The 19,927-nt window shown below is 34.4% G+C and overlaps 2 protein-coding genes across 10 annotated transcripts in view; one reads left to right on the forward strand and one right to left on the reverse strand.

Annotated features, from left to right (window-relative positions):
• MIS18BP1 (MIS18 binding protein 1) overlaps nucleotides 1-1,378 on the forward strand; it is a 39,814-nt gene extending 38,436 nt beyond the window's left edge. For all 9 annotated transcript variants that reach the window (XM_073211291.1, XM_073211293.1, XM_073211298.1 and 6 more), the window contains 2 exons: nucleotides 282-330; nucleotides 506-1,378. In XM_073211291.1, coding sequence (XP_073067392.1) covers nucleotides 282-330; nucleotides 506-609 — 153 coding nt within the window. In that variant the 3' untranslated portion in view covers nucleotides 610-1,378. The remainder of the gene's footprint in view (nucleotides 1-281; nucleotides 331-505) is intronic.
• A 71-nt stretch (nucleotides 1,379-1,449) lies between these two features.
• The window catches only part of FANCM (FA complementation group M), an 81,470-nt gene continuing 62,992 nt past the window's right edge, over nucleotides 1,450-19,927 (reverse strand). Inside the window, 10 exon segments of the mRNA XM_037016522.2 lie at nucleotides 1,450-3,676; nucleotides 3,679-3,811; nucleotides 4,366-4,657; nucleotides 6,224-6,599; nucleotides 10,257-10,814; nucleotides 11,550-11,656; nucleotides 14,201-14,357; nucleotides 15,053-15,181; nucleotides 16,791-16,859; nucleotides 16,971-17,062. Coding sequence (XP_036872417.2) covers nucleotides 3,632-3,676; nucleotides 3,679-3,811; nucleotides 4,366-4,657; nucleotides 6,224-6,599; nucleotides 10,257-10,814; nucleotides 11,550-11,656; nucleotides 14,201-14,357; nucleotides 15,053-15,181; nucleotides 16,791-16,859; nucleotides 16,971-17,062 — 1,958 coding nt within the window. The 3' untranslated portion in view covers nucleotides 1,450-3,631.

Below are 19,927 nucleotides of genomic sequence, written 5' to 3' on the forward strand. Positions count from 1 at the left end.
AGAGGCCCATAGACTATCCTTTAACCTCTGGGGCATTAGTATATAATGCATTCTTGTTAAGTCATGTTTGCCAGCACTGGGAAACATTGAATAAGTCATAGTTCTTGCCCTAGATAAACTCAAAAGAGAATTAAATATATTAGGTCATTATAATGTGATTAGGTAGTGTTACAGGTGTGTGTTCAAAGTACCCTGGGGATAAAATCATGCTTAGTGATTTAGGTTTGAGGCAGGCTTAACTAGAGCGTACCATTTAGCTCTTAATATGAACTCTCTTACAGGTTGAAACTGATTTTTCAACTCCAAGAAGAAAAATACCATTTAATAAAGGTAATGTATCTTTCTTATGTAGCTCATTCCTACTATAAATTAGTCTCTTTATTAACTTAAATTAACTGCACTCAAATTGTCAGAACTATCATTTGGTTTCTTATAGTTATTTTCAATTTCACTGAAATTACCTTAAGAAATGTATTAATCTTTTTCATTAAAATTCTCTTTATAGAATTTGGAGAAAAGTCTGGTATTGGAAAACTTTTCACTAATGCTATGGAGTCTTTAGATGAAGAAGAGAAAGATAATTATTTTTCAAATTCTGATTCTGCATAATAAAAATGAGAAACTTTTTCCAGGATTTTTATCAAGAAGCAGACAGTGTTTTTGTATCTTCATTTGGAGTACATGTATTTTCTTTAAAACGTAGCTTCATATGAAATTGTGGGCTGCCTTCCAGCAGTTTCATGTGTTTGTATTCAAAGTAAAGTATCTTTCTATATAAAATTCCTCATTGCTGGAGCTTATTAAAAATATAGAGAAATTCTTTTGCTTGATACCTATTTGTAAATTTTGTTTTTGCAGTATAAAAGATGATATAGAGATAAATGTCACATAAGCATCTAAATCTGTTTACTTTAAGAAAATCATGTTCCAAACAGGTTTTTAAAAAGGTTTTAAGAAAATGTTGCTATCATTAAGGGAGGTGGTAGGGGAGAATAAAAGATAGATGAAAACTTTGTTAGCATTTGTCACCACGTGGTATACAAGTCAGAGTTGATCTAATATTTAAATCACATATTGTTGAACCTGATTTTCTCCTGATTGTATTTCTTAAAATTTGTAAATGGCATATCTGTGAAACCTATATAAACGCGTTATTTTCAGTATTTTATTAGGTAGAATCAGAACAAATTTTGTTGCATTCTTAAACCTTATTTACATATGTAGACATAGCTTACATTTGATGTATTTTAAAAACTGGATTAGACGAACACGCAAGTAATAGATATACCACTGTAAGGAGTCAAGTTTTGTGTCCTGTCATAGTTAAACACTGTTTTCATTTCAGACATCTTTAGAAATAAACTTTTAGTTTATTCTGCCCTTGTGTTTTAAAATTTGACATAGAATATTTTCCGTCTGGTTACAATATAGTTTCACTTACCTTTTCTCTCCAGTTAGGTTGTTCGAATAAAGTTAGTTTGCTTTTATAATTTTTGAGTTTTAGTTATTTTTTTTAAACTTACTGGATCACTGAAAACAAATATGCATAGTGTTACTGGTTCAGTTTGTTTCCTCAAAAAATACCAGAACTTTTATTAAAAAATATATTTTCTTGTTAAGAATTTAGTAATAACCAGTAGCTATAGAACTATAGGAATTATAGAAACATAAAATTTTAAATAGTGCAGTTAGACTGAGATCATTCTCTTTAAACTACCACAATTATTTCTGCCACAAAGACTTAATAGATGCAGGATGGAACAAATGAAAAGGGTTACTTCAGAGTGGCTGTACCAAATACACCACTGGTTGATGTTACTGGATAGTGTTCTACAAGGTAGTTACATTCCACAATGGCAAACAAAAGATAATTTTGGAATAGCATAGACTTGAAACAGACCAAAGGTGTGACCCTTATCACCATATTCCTGTGTCCTTATCAGAACTCCAGTATCCTTCCTAGTCTAAGCCAGGTATCTGGTCAGTTCCATTTCTTTCCATCAGGTCATAAGATAACCTAGTAAGGTTTAAGGTAACCTCCAAAGGACACTTAAAAGTCATAAAGAAAGACTTTTAAGAGCTCAAAATAAGATGGATTGGTAATCAAGTGGGCTGATGATTAAATGGGAGTATAGAAGACTACTGCAGTTTAAATGAGGCTAGAGTTCTCTCCGCAGCAACCCTAAATAAATGAAATATAGGCTATGATAATTTATGAACTATTTTGTCTCATGGGTGGACGGACACACAGAATCCAAACACATGGTCTGCGTGGGAGGGGAAGGGCTGCCGGGGCAGGGCTGCCGGGGCAGGGCACCCGATATCCCACCCACATCACTGCCTGTACAGCAAGTAGCTGAGGCAAGCAAGCAGCAGCACAGCACACTGGAACCACGGAGAAAAGCCGCTTTTCTCCTTCCACTGACAAAGTTCAAATCATGCTCATTTCAGGGAGAAATACTCGAAAAGTACAGCCCATTACAGCAAAGCAAGATACGGAAGGGTGAATTTGAACTTGAGGTAAGTTAATAACCGCATCAGCCAATAACTTAAAAGGACTTCTTTTCTCTCTGGCTTTGACAGTTACTGAACAACAGAAATACAAAGTTAGCTGCTTTCAGAAGAATTGAGACTTTATACTATCCCAAAGGAGCTAAGTTCACAATTAGAATAACATTTTAGTGAAAGAGAACTGTGTCTAGTTCCTGGGCTCTGGTTCTAGATTTACCAGTCTGAAATGGACTAAGTCACTTGTTCCTGAGCCTCACTTTTATCATCTGATGAGGAAGGAAAGAGAAGATAAAGCTCTCTGCTGTGAGGTGGTTCAACTACCCAACAATGTAACAATAAAAAAAAACAAAAAGCAACCAGAGAATAAAGGACCCTAAGGGGGAGTGGGGATGCCCATAATTAAAGGCTGCTTTAGTACTAGAGTGATTAAGAAAGAAGGGCTTCAGATGTTGCCTGTAAGAACATGGAGCCCTCTTGCAATACTGATGGCCTCACAGACACACTGTAATGGGTCAAGATGAAAATCCATATTCAATAAACCCATTTATACTAAAAAGAAAAATTTCAAGTCCAAGCCAATATACCACTTCTTTGAATATGGTATTTCAACAATAAAAGTAGTTTAGGTTGGCATTCACACTAATAGGATTTAACTGGGACACCTCTGATAATAAAATATACTCAGTTAAATTTTCTACCGTGCTAGTTACTGGAGCATTTGTCTCACACACCACCCATACTTTATCCAACATATATGTAGTCTCAAAACATTTAAAATATAAATGATATAATTCTTATAGTTTATATATAGGAAAAATTGTTAATGACCATTAAGTTGGCAGCAGGCAGCTACAACAACCAATTTGCTAACAAATGATGACAATAGCATTATGATCTTTGGAAAAATTCCAAAATATATTGCTACCTCAAGCTTTTACTTTCTTAATAAACCTTTTTTATTCAATAAAGTTTCATAATTAAATTGATAGTTGCACAGAGGTTGTCATTTTTTAGAATTTAATCTTTAAATAAAACTGCACAATATAAAACATGGAAATATTCTCATCCACATATTTTAAACTGATAATCACAAACCACAGCAATGATTACTGAAGTGCATTTAGTATGAGAGTTCTTTGATGACCACACCCTGAACAATGATCACGCATCAGATTTCAGTCTACCTTGGTTAAGACCATTTGGTAACATTTGCATGTCAAATACATAATGAATATATCTATAGATCTCCTCAGCTTTCTGATGAGTTACTTGTGCATACATGGAGATTTCTTGAGGTGAGCTGAAAAATAAATTAGAGAAACATTACACCAGAACTTCCGACTACTAAAATTTAATATTCTCTTTCTTAAAGAACACCAAACTTCATTAAAAAGCCTTTAAGAAAATCATCTCTTCCTAAGCATTCTGCATCATCAGTGTCTTTAGCATTAGTTTAAATAAAGTTTACTCCCTATATTAAAAATCATATACAGCAATAATTTTATCATGTGGGCCTTTACTTAAAATTAACCTATCTTCTAAAATCTTCCTTTTCAAGCAATAATCAAAAACTAGTAATATTTTCAACTTGAATATTTTTCTAGTTAGAGAACTAAGTAGCCCAGAAATGTGAGAATGCAAGATCTAACATAAATATTGTCTGTCTAGGTCCATATAGGGTTCTAGCTCAAAGGCAACGCCTGTCTTCCCTCCCATTAATGTCCTCGGCTTCATGCAGTGACTGGGACATGTTGGCAAGCAAAACATCTACTGAATTAACCAAACAGATGTTTACACTTCTCTTTGTTTCTAAGAATCACTTAAAATCATTTAAAAATATAAAAACAAACATACCTGTTAATCATCTTTTTCACGGATGAAAACTGGTGACGCATATTTAATGCAGTTATATAACTTATATTGGGAATACTTAGATAAAATTGAAGTGCCTCACATTTATTACTGTCCACCACTGTTGGAACATGAATACCAACGTTCTTCCTTTGTTCCACTAAAGACAGTTCCTTCAGCAAATAAGCAGTTTCTTCTTGGCAGGAACTGAAAAGAATTCGGATCCCAGCACCAATTAAGGTAGTCAGCAGGCTGTCATAGCTCTTAGTTCTCCTAAACATCCTGGACGTGTCTCCTAAATATTTCATATTTAGGAAGATGTAAACCTTAGTAACATATTCAGTAGGATCATTATTACTATTATCAAAATTCCAAGATGTACCAACAAGCAAACTAATACCACATTATACTAATGAGAAACCCTATAGCTAAAGATATAAAGTTATTTACAAATATCAGAGAGAAAATGGAATTGTCTTTTATGAGTGTCTTGAACTGGGATCAATATAGGAAGATGAGTAGGCAGGAGACAGCTTACATTCCTAAAATAACTCATTCCTGAAGGCCAATACCATATTACGCATCTCTAAAACTTTTCATAATGCTAGCACTGATGAAGAGTTCATTAAGTACTGGTTTAACTGATATAAAATTATCTTATGCATTTACTCTAAGAGTAGCTCAATACCTTGCACACCCATTTTAATGTAATCTTTAACTTCTGCCTGTTAATTTACTTCCCTACCATTCCCACTCATTTTCTTTCCATATTCTACTGCATCCTTCATTATGTAAAAAAAAAAATGTCCTGTAACTTTTGCCATGTTATTTTCCTCTTTATTCCAAAACTATTTCCTTTCTAAAGGATCTGTTGGTAAAGGGGAAATTACAGGATTTCAGGACTAAGAGGACCCAAAAGATCACCTATCTAAAGCCTTCACTTATCAAGAGAGAAACAAAACAAAACACTGGGTTACTGAAGGTAAGAGTGACTTATCCAAGGTCACATGGTTCAGCAGTGATGGCATGGAGATGAAAACGTATATTGCTCAATTCCCAAGCCAAAGTTTTACATCAACTGCATTAATTCCTTTAACATAATGACTGTGTAATTCTTGTATTCTTCCATGGTGGCTTTCACCTACATGATTTTACTTACTCCTCGTAACATCACAAGACGAGTAGGACAAGTATATTACTAAGTCCTCAGAGGGAGTGATTTGTCAATACAACATCACAGATCTATAGACACCAGACCTCAGTATATCTGATTCCATATCCCAGGATCTTTTCACTATTCTCAGGGGCTTCCCATACAATTAAATATTACCCATAGGAATTCCCTAACTGAAGCTCCTCAGCACCCGTTTCAGTACCCATTGAGAACTCAATCTTAACCTGTTCAAAATCGAACACCTCTGTCCTTCAAATCTGCTGCTCCTCATATCATAATTTCACTAAAGAGCAATACTACCTAACTGTCCAGTAACCAAGAAATTGGTCAACTCAAGAATAATTCATGACTCCTCCCACCAACTCCTGCTAATCCTGCCTCCTAAACCTCCTGAGTCTACTCCTCCTCTCTGCCCCTGCCTTAGTTAAGGCCCTCACTCATTCTGGGACTCCTGACACCTGTGACTGGTTCATTCACTTGCCTTTAATTTCTTACCCTTCAATTCTCATAAACTGCATTTAAACACAATGGCTAATGAAAAACATGGCATTATATAAATATGAAATGACTTTCATGAGTCAGGTGTTGATTTTTTAAGTGCTTCCCATATCCTGACAGAAGAATGAACTAAGTAATAGTCATGTTTTTTTATAGCCTTATAAACAAAACCATTTTAAAAATACAAACCTGTTTTTTCTCTGTCCTTTTCCACAATCACACATATTCTTTCAAACATGCTCTGAAGGTACTGGATCTGGTCAGTGAGCTTGCTCTTATTGGTACTATTTAACATCTCAGATTGGGATCTCCTTTCCACCACCATGCGGTTACTCACAATGTAATCACAACCATTAAGAGGACAAACCTCTACTTGTAAGCCATGAATTGCTCGTAAGGAAGAAATTACTTCTGAACCAGAAGTGATTTCACAACTACCTACAAGAATACAAGTTCTCTGGCCTTCCTGTGGAGGTCTAAAAGAAGCATGTGTGCCAGCTAAATGTGGTCTTGAACTAGAACAGTACGCCTTTGCAGTGCTAGAATCCTCCAGAGCACCACCAACCTGGAAAAGTAGAAAATAATTGAGCACAATCAGGTTAAACATGTATTAGCATCAAAAACTTCTAACACCTGAAGTTGATTTTCCTTTCTGATACTCCTTTTTTTTTTTCCTCGAAGTTACTATGTAGATGAAGGACCAAGGGAAGGAGGAAGGGAGGAAGCCATTAATTTTGGAAAGTTCTCAGCCACTGCCTGTTCACCTATATCTTCTACCCTGTTCTCTCTACTCCTTGATCTCATTTACACAATATCTTAGACTGTTGCATACAGTCTCATAGTACTTGGATGCTGCATTCTGTGTTCTACTCTTTGTATTTCAGATCGCGTAACTTGTACTGACCAGAAGTTTCCTAGCTGTGAATTTGTCTGTTCTCTCCATGGCTGTGTTGGGTCATCCGGGGGTCCACTGAAGACATTCTTCATTTCTCTCACCATGTTTTCCATTTCTAGCATTTCCACTCTGTTGTTCTTTTAATTTTCCATTTCACAGATGACATTCCCTATATGATCATGCAGCTTTGTTTAACTTTTCCACTAGAGCCTTTAACATATTAATCATGGTTATTTTAAATCCCTGTATGATAGTTCCAACATCTGGGTCACATCCAAGTCTGGTTCTTGAGAATGCTTTTTTTCCCTTCTATGTATCCTGTGACTTTTGGTTGAATGCCAAACATCTTGTGAGGGACGATAGTAATTGAAGTAAACAGTAGCCTAGAAATAGATACGCCTTTAGTGTTGGGGGGGTTAAGTCAACCTCTTCAAAAGTGGGTTGGGTTTGGGTTTTCTTATTGCTATCATTACTCTGGATACAACCAGAGGTTTGGAACATCTGTAGTGATACTTTCTATTTAGGTTGGAGACTGAACTGCCAGATGATTTTTATAAATGTTTTCACAGCTATAGGTCTTCTCTGAGCCTGTACTTCTAAGAGGTTCTCTCCCCACACACTTGTCCTTTTCTAAGCAGACTGCTTTCTTGCTTAACACTTGCTACCCTGGTTGGTAGCAACCAGGAGTGTGAATTTCAATTGTCCTAGTTCATCTTGTCTTGGGCAGGTCTTCTGTCTCAGAGGGGGGCCCTTCTCAATGATCCTGCCTTCCTTCCCTCCCAGTGGCTGGCTCACAGTTGTTTTCCTGTCGCTTTCCCAGAAGTAGAGCAAGTTTTTCCTTTTCCCTTCTTCCATCTGCACATGGTCTCCACCTGAGGGCTTTGCTATTCTTTCCCCAGGAAATTAAAGTTTCTGTTCTATGAGGGCAATAGGAGACAAGAAACCAGATGGGATTTGGTACATTTCCCACAGCAACTACTGGCCACTTTTCCAAGGCCTACACCAGGAAGGAGGCTTTCTCTGATTCTCAGCCTTTCGTATGAACACCTAATGAATTTGTGGACAAGAGTCCATGAATGCTTTCGAATTTCCCTTCTGTCTGTAACTCCCAGGGGTTGTAAATTCCCATACTAGTCCACTGCCTTTTGCAATTCATTAAAAGTTTTAGCTGAATTGTTCATCAGATTGTACAGTGCCCAGTGACTGTCCCAAATCAGCAAGTCTGTCACTGGAGACACTTGTGTCCTTAGACATCATAACTGCTTGCCTTGCAACCTCAGCCCCATAATGGTTTCAAATAAACTTATGATTTTGTAGATTATGTGGCTTTTTTGTTGTTATAAAGATGGGAGCAATACTCTTTCCAGCTTTCTACATCTGAAGCTAAAGATGCAGTCCTAATCACTCCTAAATGATCTTTCAAACATATTCAGTATTCAATTACAAAAAAACAAAAAATTATAAATTTAATGAAGGAAGAAATGACCACTAAAGAACCAAAAGAAAATATTGGAAATATTTAGTTACACTGGAGTAGAAATGGCTTTCTAAATATGACACTGAAGTTCAGAAACTATAAAAAAAAGAAAAAATTGGGACTGTATAAAAAAGTTAACCTTTTCCAACAAAAAAAAACCCTACAAACAAAAAGGTAAATGACAGAATATACTGTTTGCTATATACAGAACAAAGTAAATGTTACATTTTTAATATCTAACAGGTTTTTAGTCTATTTTTGTCTTGTTTACCTCAGATTCTTTCCCCCATAAGCTTAAGTGAGAAGAATCATACTACATGGAATTATAGTATTAGAAGAAAATTTAAAACTTTTTTTCTGTTTAACCCTTTCCACAGTATTACTAGCCTACATCTGTTTCTTAGAGTATGCCAAAGCAGAAAGGTCGATAGTGCTTAACTGGTTTTCAAACTATTGGGCATATACAGAACTTCTTCAGCTTACAACGGGGTTACGTCCAGATAAACCCATCATAAGTTGAAAATATCTCAAGATGAAAATGCTTTAAATACACTTGACTTACCAAACATCATAGCTTAGCCTAGCCTGCCTTAAACGTGCTCAGAACACTTAGATTACCTATAGTTTGGCAACATCACCTATCAAAAAAGCCTACTTTATAAATAAAGTGTTGACTATCACATAATTTATTCAATACTGTACTGAAAGTGCAAAACACAACAGGGGTATGGGTACAGAATGACTGTTTCAGTTGTTCACCCTCGTGACCACGTGGCTGCCTGGGAGGTATGGCTCACTGCTGCTGCCCAGCATCACAAGAAAGTATGGTACTACATATGGCTGGACCAGGAAAAGACCCAAATTCAAAATTTGAAGAATGGTTTCTACTGAATGCATATCACTTTTGTCCCATCATTAAGTTTAAGTCTAACGTAAGTCGAAAAAGTCTAAGTTGAACCCTCGTAAGTCAGAGACTGCTGCATAACCCACCTTGATCCTTGGTATTTACTACCTTCATACTACTGCTGAGGATCCTGAGGCTGAGAGAAATTACATACTTTCTTGTTCTCTAATCTATTATAAAACAACCTAGATAATTTTATCCTAATTATGCCTTGTGTGCAAAAAAAGCCTGGGGAAAATTTAAAACTGGAAATGCCAATTTGAGAGTCATATGTGGACACCAGAGCAATTTCCTAAACATCCAGAATGAGAGAAATAGAAGGTCTAGGTCTCACTCCAACATGACAATCAAGGAAATGAATCAGTATTTACAGTTAAGAGATCCCTATTACTCTAGCCTTAATTAACCCCTGTTTTAGCAAAACTACTTTAACTATAAACTCTTAAAAACTGAGAATGGTTTTAGGGATTACTTCAGCAACAGTAAGATGACAGAAGGCAGCTAGAGACTGGATTACTTAACAATTCTGGAAGGAAATCAGATGGGGCTCCTAAACTCCTCTCCCCAGCAAAGAGATGAGAGTGACATACCTGAAGCCTTAAGTGAAAAACAAAGAAGTTAACCTGGGGAAACTACTTCTAAGCATATAATTTCTGTTAATTTTACTTTGCAGGAAGCCCATTTTCCTAAATCTTTTTTTTTTAATTAAGAAGTTTCTTTACAGAGTGTTATTGAGAAAACCATTAGTACACTTAAAAGTTCAATACCTAAGCACCCAAGTATGAATTATTCATATAATTTAGTGTGTACTGTTTTCTTGTTTGAAGAATTTCATCACTTACTAGTTTTTCTTCAACCTAGGATTAAACACAAAACACAAAAGAAAGCAAAAAAAAAAAACCTTTGGTATACATATGAAGGCTTTTTTCTCTAATTTGATACAAACCTTCAATTGAAATGAAAATTTTCTGCAGTCTTTTGGTGTATCAACAGTTGTGAACGATGGCAAGGTAGATCCGATTTTATTACGGCTTTGAGGTTTGCAGTCCAAGACATCAGAGACTGTATCCTTTAAGTTTAGTAGTGTCTGCTGTCTCTGCGTTGGCGATTGGTTAACAGTTGGACTGGACTGGTCCCTGGACTGCAATGAAGACCCACCAGACACTAAATGTAAACAGTGTTCCTGTTGTTTGCTCTTATTAACAGTGCTTGAGTTAACCACAACCCTGGATTCTCTTCTGTCATTTACAATGATTTCCTCCTCACTTGAATCATCTGCTAAAATAATTCTAGATAATTTCTTTTTTGAATGTGCACAATTTTGTCTCATCTTCATTTGCTTTACTGCATGTCGTGTTTTATATTTTTTACTATCATTTGCAAAGCACTCTTCATTTATTATGTTAAAATCAATACACACTTCTTCACTTGACTGACTTTTGCAAGACTCCTCTTCATCAACACAAAAACTGTCTTCTATATAGTTTTCATCTTGCTCAGGAATCTACACAAAAATATAAATGTCTTTCATAAAATCAGCATGTACTTAACATTTTTAAAAATATGTAACATCTTATGAATATTCATTTCACTTACTCTATTAACTCAGTCACTTGCTCAACTAACATACAGAGTATATTCTTTATGGAAGAAAATGGGGAGCTTGGGGATAAAAAAAAAAATTTTCCTTCTAGACTTTACCCACTAGACTTTGCAGTCTAGTGCAGGTAGCCAGAAAAATAAACAGCATAAATTTATTTTGTAATGTAATCAGTGCTATATAATAAACACAGAAGTACAGATATGAATGACCATATTACCAAGCTGAACATCGCAATTTACAAACAAATAAGGCTAATATGAAAATGTTAACCATAAATGAAAAATAGTCTATAACTGTTAGAATATACCATTTTTATAAAAAAATTAATTTTTAAGAAAAATATGACACGTATTTAAAAATTTAACCTGTCGATAAGTTCTATTCACTTCTTTTAAACATTCTCCTAATTGGAAAACAATGTAGTAGTATATTCTAATTAGCTCAAATTAAAGAAATTTTAGCAAGTTTAAACTGATCAAATTTGAACTAAAAGAAATTTTGAGAATTCATTTAGTTCACCTTCCTGACTCAGGGCAGAAATTATCCCAAATAGGTCTAAATGGAGGCTTCAATAACAAGAACATATTTCCAATATCACTATCAGGAAATTTTCCACTATTTTTCTACAGTTCATACCTGTGAGAAAATGTTTATGTTGTTATGTTTCTTACAGACCATTTTGTACCTATTGCTCATCAATGGACTGTGCACAGATTTCATGTAAATAGCTCTCATTTCAGAATCTGTGTAAAGATAATAAGAATTTCAAGTAGCAAAATTATTGAAATGAAAACTAGCAAAGTATTTAACTTTGACCTATTCCAAATATATATAATTCAATCTTTGTGGAATTATTTAATATATATTGAAATCAGTCTAAAACCAATTATTCAAAAATGCAAAGTTAGGAGTTTTGCTTTTGAAATCAGACCATCTAGTTGGGTAATCACAGACAATTCATTTAAGCTCTCTGCCTTAACTATCTTTCTCCTTTAAAAATAAAAATAAAGACTAGGATAGTACCTTTTCATGAAAAATACATTTATATAAAGACCTGAGGACTTTGCCAGATTTACAGAAAGTATTCAATAAAACATGAAGTAAGGGCAAAGAAGAAAAGATGCTTAAAAACATCAAAAGCCACAGCCAATAGTAAACATGTTTCATAATTTTTCAAGCAAGCAAAAACTGGGAAACACAGAGGTTATTTACGCCTATTTTTTTTTTTAAGATTATAACCAGAAAGCAACTTTATTTCTGTCTCCCATTTTCCCTTACATTTTTTTTTTGAGTGATTAAATTAACTAGATTATTTTGAGGGATAACATTAGTAACTTGAAGTGCTTGGGACAAGATGTATAAATTGTTCTTTGAATATTTCCTTCATCTCCATTCCATAGCTAGCTTCAACTATTAGATATCCTCCTGACCTGTATCTATTCAGCTCTTACTCATGCTAAATCCCTACAAACTTAGTGAGACCCTTACCTTCTTGTTTGAAGGTCTCAGAATCAAGGAACTTGCAGATACTTTTTCAACTAATTCATATTTTTATTTTTTAGGTATAATGTATGTATAGTAAAATTCATCCTCTTTAGAGCATGGCAACCACTAATCTATTTGCTGTCCCTACAGTTTTTCCTTTTCCAGAAGGTCATATAAATCAAATATAGTATGTAACCTTTTGAATCTGGCTTTTTTCACCAAGCATAATTCCTGTTACATTCATATGTCTATCATTTCTTCAAAGATATAGCAAATAGTGAAGAAATGAGATGTGAAAACATGGATTTTGAAGTTTAAAAAAAAACAACTTTGACATCTACATATTTCAAACGTATATGTTTAAAATGCAGTTTCAGATCTCCCTACTCTCCATCCCAAGTGCTTCACCTACAGCCTCAACAATTGTCTTCCCTGTCGTTCAAGCCCATTGACTCCTCTTTCCTCTCTACTCCATCAGAAAATCCTTCAGCTGTACATATTCAGAATCCAGTCTTTCTCACCCTCTCACTGCTAGCATCTTGGTAGAAACCACTATATTCCTTGATTAGATTACTGCAATTCCTCTTTTCTCCTATCTGTCACAGCTCTCCTGTAGATGATTCTCAACACAGAACCTAGAGGGATACAACTAAAATTAGTCAGATCATGAGCAGGCTGCTCATTACCTCTCAGATCTCACTTCCTACAACTCTCCTTCTCCCTCATTCAATTCTAGTTACCGTGCTGCTCCTCAAACATGCTAGGCACACTCCTGCCTCAGGGCCTTTATACTGGTCATCAACTTCATCTTTGCATCAACATTCTCCACCCATTAGACAGTAAACCTGCAAAAGCTGCTTCTGTTTAATGAACATCAAGGGCATAAAATTAAGAAACATTATTCTGCAAATCATATTGGTGTGAACAATAAAGTACTAAGAAAGAATTTGTCTTTAAAACCTTTTTTCTTTAAAGTCATGGACCTTGGGAAACTTCTGTCTTAAATCATATCAGGGACTGCAAGAGCAAAATAAATGGCAAGATGCAAAAAGATCAGAACACTGAGGAGTCCATCAAAATATTTCCTGTAACTATACAGCCTACTTAAATTTCTACTCCTAATGTACTGTATATAAAAGCTGCTCAAGCACTGTTTGGAGAGACTGTTTTCCAAAAGTAGATTTCCCTTACTCTGCATATCTAATAAATTTAGCTTTGCATCTCTCCTGGTTTTAACAATCCACATTGCTAAACTCCTCATCTTCTCGTCTTTTATGAAATGTCATCCTATCAATGAGGTCTACTCCTAATTACCTTTTTCAAAAATAGCAGCTCATCCATTATTAATATTCATAACCCCTGACACTGCAAATTCTCATCTTACTCAATTTTTTCATTTTTCTGAAAAATTTTCACCTTATACTAAATACTTACTATGTGTATTGTTTCAAATGTTAGCTTCATAAAAGCAGGGATTTTTGTCCATTTTGTTCATTGATACAGCTTTCTAAAGAAGCTTGCATAGTGCCAGGCACATAGTAAGCACTAAATGCTTATTAAATGAACATCTGACCCTGAGCCTGCCAGACCATTCTAGAGAAAATGAGGAAAATTAGCAAAAGCCTATAACCAGGTCTAAAATAAAGCAATTATAGAATTTGAATGAAAATGACCAAATACTTCACACATTCCAGATTTAATTCCTTTTAAAGTCAAGGTTCTTTAAAAACTAAAATATTTAAATGTAAACACATTAAAAACATTGAAAATTCAAGAAAAAGAAGCATCTTTATATCATTTACCATTTATAGCCTGTGAAAGTTGAGTCTCATCATTTAAGAAGTCAAGTAATGAGGAATCTTGTTCATTTTCTGACTCATCATTTTCATCTGATGAAACACATTCTCCATCTCCTTGGGAAAGTTCTGCTTCATCATCTAAAAACTTCCTACCGACAAGCTAAAACAAATTGGAAAACACGAAAATACCCTTAAGAAAATCATTTTTACTTTCCTTAAATAATTGGAAACAGTTCTGAAAAACTGACTTCTTGCCAATGCTTTTAAGATTAAAAATAAAAATAAAAGAGAACTGGTAAGTAGCATGCCTTTTTTAAATTTCTTCTGATAATTCTAAGTAAAATAAAGTACAAGTCGCATGCTGGCTTGCTGAATGTTTCTTAAGCAAAAGTCTCTCAAGTCTTCTGGTTAATTAACTTTTGCCAGGAAAAATACTGTACTACAAAGGGACTGGTCAAAAAAAGGTGCTGAGAATTCTTTTCCAAAAATTTGAATATTGCATAAAGATAAGACAAAACAATATGATTATAAAAGCATACAAAAATATTCTAAAACTCAGATCTCTATATTTCCTTCAAATTGAATCTTCAGTTCTCATTACTACACAACACAACACTGCCAGATAGTTTCAAAATACAAAAAAATACCATACCTGGAGATTTTAATTTCAGTAAGAAAAGTAAAATTAAGGTCAAAATATTTTTTAAATTTTTGGATTTTCTTCTATAAAGAAATCATACAGAGAAATTTACTTCTGTGTAAAATCTAATGTTCTTTACTAATAAAAAAATATACAGCATATATATATATATACACACATATATATGTAAAATTGAGAAACCAAGAAAAGTTTACCTTTAGCCGATTCTGTCTCTTTGGGACTTTCATGCCTCTTTTGGCATTCCTGTTATAACCCTTGAAGTCTTCTGATTGTGGATGTTCTTTGTGAAAATTCTCACTCTCATCACTAGATGATAATTCTAACTATAATAATTAAATAAAATTCTTACATAAGAAAATATAACTGGATTGTTGCATCTTAATGTATTTCTCAACAATTGTTGCTTTTATTTTCGTATTTTTCCTTTGTAAATAGTTGGCCTAACAATATTTTGTTGAGAAAATAAAACACTCTCACACCTCAGAGCCGTGGTACAAATACACAATACTTAAGAATTTAAAAGTTAGGTGATATTAAGTACTAAAATACTAAATTAGGTAATATAAGTAATACTAGTATTCATCCAATTTAGTGCTATACCAAACTGATGAAAACTTGTATATTTAGTTTAACTGTTTCCTTTAAAAGATTCTACAGGGCTTCACAAAAAATAATTAAGCCTATAAATACAGCTGTCAAAATCAGTTCAAACTTGCAGGACTCCTTTCAAACAAAAAAATACAACAATAACAAATTTTGACTATGAGGCCTATCACTATGTCTTTTACAGAATAATTTCCAACCAATCAAAAGAAGTTTATCAAAATAATTTCAATTAACAAATAATTCTGGTCTAAAGTAGACTGGTCATCAGCATTATCAATATTTTAATTCACTTCTGATGAGTCAATCAGACATTCTAGTTAAAATACCAAGGTAAAGCAATTTTTCTAGTCAAGTTTTATATTAATATACAAAGTTAATATGGACTTAATGCTTTTTTAAATTTATTTTACACAAATTATCCTGGATTATATTAGTTAAATCATATAAGATTTCCTAATCTCAAATTTTAGTTATCAACTATAAGTTGATGACAAATAATTACTATCCTTAAGACCTGCCTCCCTACCCAAACTTCAGATTCACAGTCTCCATTGCCTGCCAGACACGGTCACTTCACTATCCCACAAAAACCTCAAACCCAAACATGTTCAATACGAATGTACCTCTTTCTTGTGTCCTCTAATGTTGTGACACACCTGTCAAACAGTCCAAGCCAAAAACCAGACAGTCATTGTGGGACTCCCTTTCCTTCTTTCAAACCCATCCAATAAGCAAGGAAAAAAGCCTTCAAAAACTGATCCACATTTTCTCCAATTTTACTTCCTGGCACTCTTGTCTTTATGATCCAGTAAGAGAAGCTGTTTCCCTGCTTTGTGTCATCCTTCAAGATGTTCACTGTGTTGGCAATGCCTTCCTTTCTTCTGCCTAACTGACATACATGCTTTAAAATTACTAAGATATTATCTTCAAAAAGCTTGTCAGAACTCCCAAAGTCCAGGTTAAACATTTGACTTAAAAAAATTACATTGAAATTATACATTTACTTATCTATCTCTATTAAATTGGAGGTGACTTAAGATAGTACCAGGATATAATCTTTATAGTATACCCAACATCTTACACAGTACATACAGAGCAGGCATTTAATGAATGCCTGTTGAATTGCTGAAGTGTACTAAGAAAAGTAAGGGTGGTTTTCAAAAGTATAAAATTAAAATATAAATCCCAATCCCACAGAACTTACTATTTTTCTGTTAACCATATTACTCTATGATCAAATATACCTACATTCACCTAGTCACATATTTTTCTTGTAATATTTATTCCAAAAGAGTCTGAATTAACTATATATTATCATTTACTTACTCTGTTTGGAGGAACCCTGCGCTTTTTTACAGCATGAAGTGGAGAATCAATGTCACTATTTTTGTGATCCTAGATGAAGTAGGTAAATAAAGTAAAAGGTTAAAAAGGAAAAAAGATTTAAAGGGAAAAAAACAAGAAGCCTTTATATGATCACATTATTGTGATTACTGAATGACTCACCTCAGGGGATTTTAAAACATTTCCTTTTGTTTTTTTACTTTTTCTTCGGAAAATCTCATCATCTTCACTTTCACTGCTTGTTAGTTGTTCATCTGTAACTTATTAAAACATAATGAATCTGGTCAACAGATTTAAGTTTAATCCAACCACAACTATCTATTTTATTGATGGGTACAATAAGAAATATTTCTGGCAATTTCAACATTTATTCTCTCTCAAAAGAGATAGTTTCCATAAGTTTAGCCAAAAAAAATCAGCATGGGAAGAGACAGAAAAATAAAACAGGGCCAATGAGGAAATTAAGAGGTGATAACATTTGCTAATGAAACATACATTTGGCTCAGGTTGTTTTACAAATTAACTGAAAAGAGGCCAGAAGAGTGCAAAATATAGTTTTATTAGTCAATGTTTCTACAATTCATCTCTACAGTCTTTTTGTCCTTTGTGTTTTATTCTCTTTCTAGTTGAAGGAGTTTAAGCATTAAAATGTAGGCTACAAAACAGTATATGAGAAGACTCTTTTTTATGAATGTACAGATATATAGATATGTGTGTGTGTTTGTAAGATATTCACCAAAATGTAACTAGAACACCACATTTGGTGGTGAAAAGAATGCTAAAACCAAACTCTCATGTATGAAATTAAATGCTTCAAATTTTCAAGTACTTAAACGAAACTATTTCTGCACTATCATAAAATTTAAATTGAAGACACCTATTGGTGTCTTTACAAAAACTATAAGAGCCCTGTGTTGTTTTAAGCTCTGTTCATGAAGTCTTTGACACGCCTCCCTTCGAGAGGTGGATCCTGATTCCCCTCCTCTTGAATGTGGGCCAGACTTAGTCACTTGCTTCTAATGAAAGAATATAATGGACATAAAGGTGTGTTACTTCAGAGTCTAGATCAGAAAAGTCATTGCAGTCTCATCATTGCTCTCTCTCTTTCTTCACTCATTCTGAAGGAAGCCAGATGCTCATATTATAAGGACATAAGAAGCAACCTTAAGGAGAAGCCCACATGGCAAGAAACTAAGACCTCCTACCAACAGTAATGTAATCCTCCAAGCTTATTCAAACCTTCAGGTAACTCCAGCCCTGGCCAATATCTTCACTGCAACTTTACAAAATATCTTGAGCCAGAACCATTCAGCTAAGCCACTCAACCTCCTGATCCACAGAAACCATGAGATAATAGATTTTTTTAAGCCATTAAGTCTTAGGGATAATTATTTATCATACAGCAATAGATAAATAATGCAGATTTTGGTACCTGGAAATAGGGACTTGCTATATCAAAAACCTAAACTATGGAAGTAGCTCTGGAACTAGAAAGTGGGTAGAAGCTGAAAGGACACTTGAGGAAAGTTTTAAGGAAAGCTTGAAGAACCTCAAAAGAATTGTTTATAGGAACAATTTATAGGAAGATTAGTGGCCATTGAGGAGGCTATGGCTGAGGAGTTAAGGAAAAGTAGGGAAATTTTATTAGAAATTGGGAGAAAGAGAATCTTTTAGGTAATGCCAGAAAGATTAGCAACACCGCAATAACAAAGTTGGAAATACACCTGATGAATAAGGTGATGTAGCCAAGGAGATCTCTAGACAAAATTTTGCACATATCACCTATGCTTCTTGATGTTAAGTAAAATACAAGAGGAAAGTGATAAACTAAAGGACTAGTAAACATAAAACAGTTGAGACTTCCTGGTTTTGAAAATTCTCATCTTCTCCAGCTTGTAAACAATGTTAAATTAAGAGATACTGCAGGCAAAGACTTAATCTGGAGGACTGCCAGGGAAATATTGTCCACATGAAGCTGAGGGTATAACTGTAAATGCTTTAAGACCACAGAAAGATAAAAAAATAATGCCTCTGAGTACCACTCAGCAGATGAAAGTCCCTCTAAATATTTTAAAGATGTCTCTCATATATCCCTTCAAACAATAGGCCTTCTGAGAAGATTAAGGAACTATCTCCAGACACATCAGAAGCTCAGAGTAGAGGACTTACCTCCAAAAGATCTGTTGGCATCACTAGTATCTAATGGAATGAAACCCAATAAGATTCACAAGAGATCCACAAAGATTTATGAGGATGATATGGGAAGAATCATAGCCAGATACAACTGAATGCGACAGAGCAAAATGAGAAGAGGTCTTTGTATCCCCAAATTGTTATTGAAAGGAAACAGACAGAGAAAGCTCCACAGGTGCTACCTGTTATAAAAATATATCAAGCTAGTTGTGGAATATAAAAACAAAGCAAAGCAGGAGGAACAAAAACAGCAGTAGACTCACAGACACTGAGAAATGACTAGTAATTACCAAGGGGGAGGGGTGGGGGCAGGTTTGGGGAGGATGAGAGGGATAAGGGGCACAACAATTTGCAATCACAATAAAGTTGGTCATAGGGATGGTGATGCAGCATGGAGAATATAGTCAATGATATTATAACATCTTTCTATGTTACTAACAGTAACAACACTGGAAGAGGTCAAGATTTGATAATGTGGGTAACTGTTGAACCACTGTGTTGTACATTTGAAATCAATATAAGACTGTATATCAGTAATACTTTAAGAAAATAATTTGAAAAAAAATGGATCAAGCAACCAGAGGACAAAGCCAAGGACCACAGTGAGTTATTCCTAGATTGAACTTACAATCTGCTGAGTTTTAGGGACCACAGATTCCTGTGTGCCTCCCATCACACCCCCTTTTGAACGAGCCACTATGAAGCAGATTCTCCATGTATTCAAGTATTCAGATGACTGCAAAGCCACATGAAACTTAACTATAACATCATGAGAAATCCTAAGCCAAAAACACCCAGTAAAGCGACTCTTGAATTTCTGAACTACAGGAACTGAGAAAAAAATTTATTTTAAACCACTAAGTTGGAGGAATAATTTGTTACACAGCAATAAATAACTAATCAACTCACACAGTATATTTCTCCTC

The sequence above is a fragment of the Manis javanica genome, chromosome 8 (genome assembly GCF_040802235.1).
Source record: "Manis javanica isolate MJ-LG chromosome 8, MJ_LKY, whole genome shotgun sequence".
NCBI lineage: Eukaryota > Metazoa > Chordata > Mammalia > Pholidota > Manidae > Manis > Manis javanica.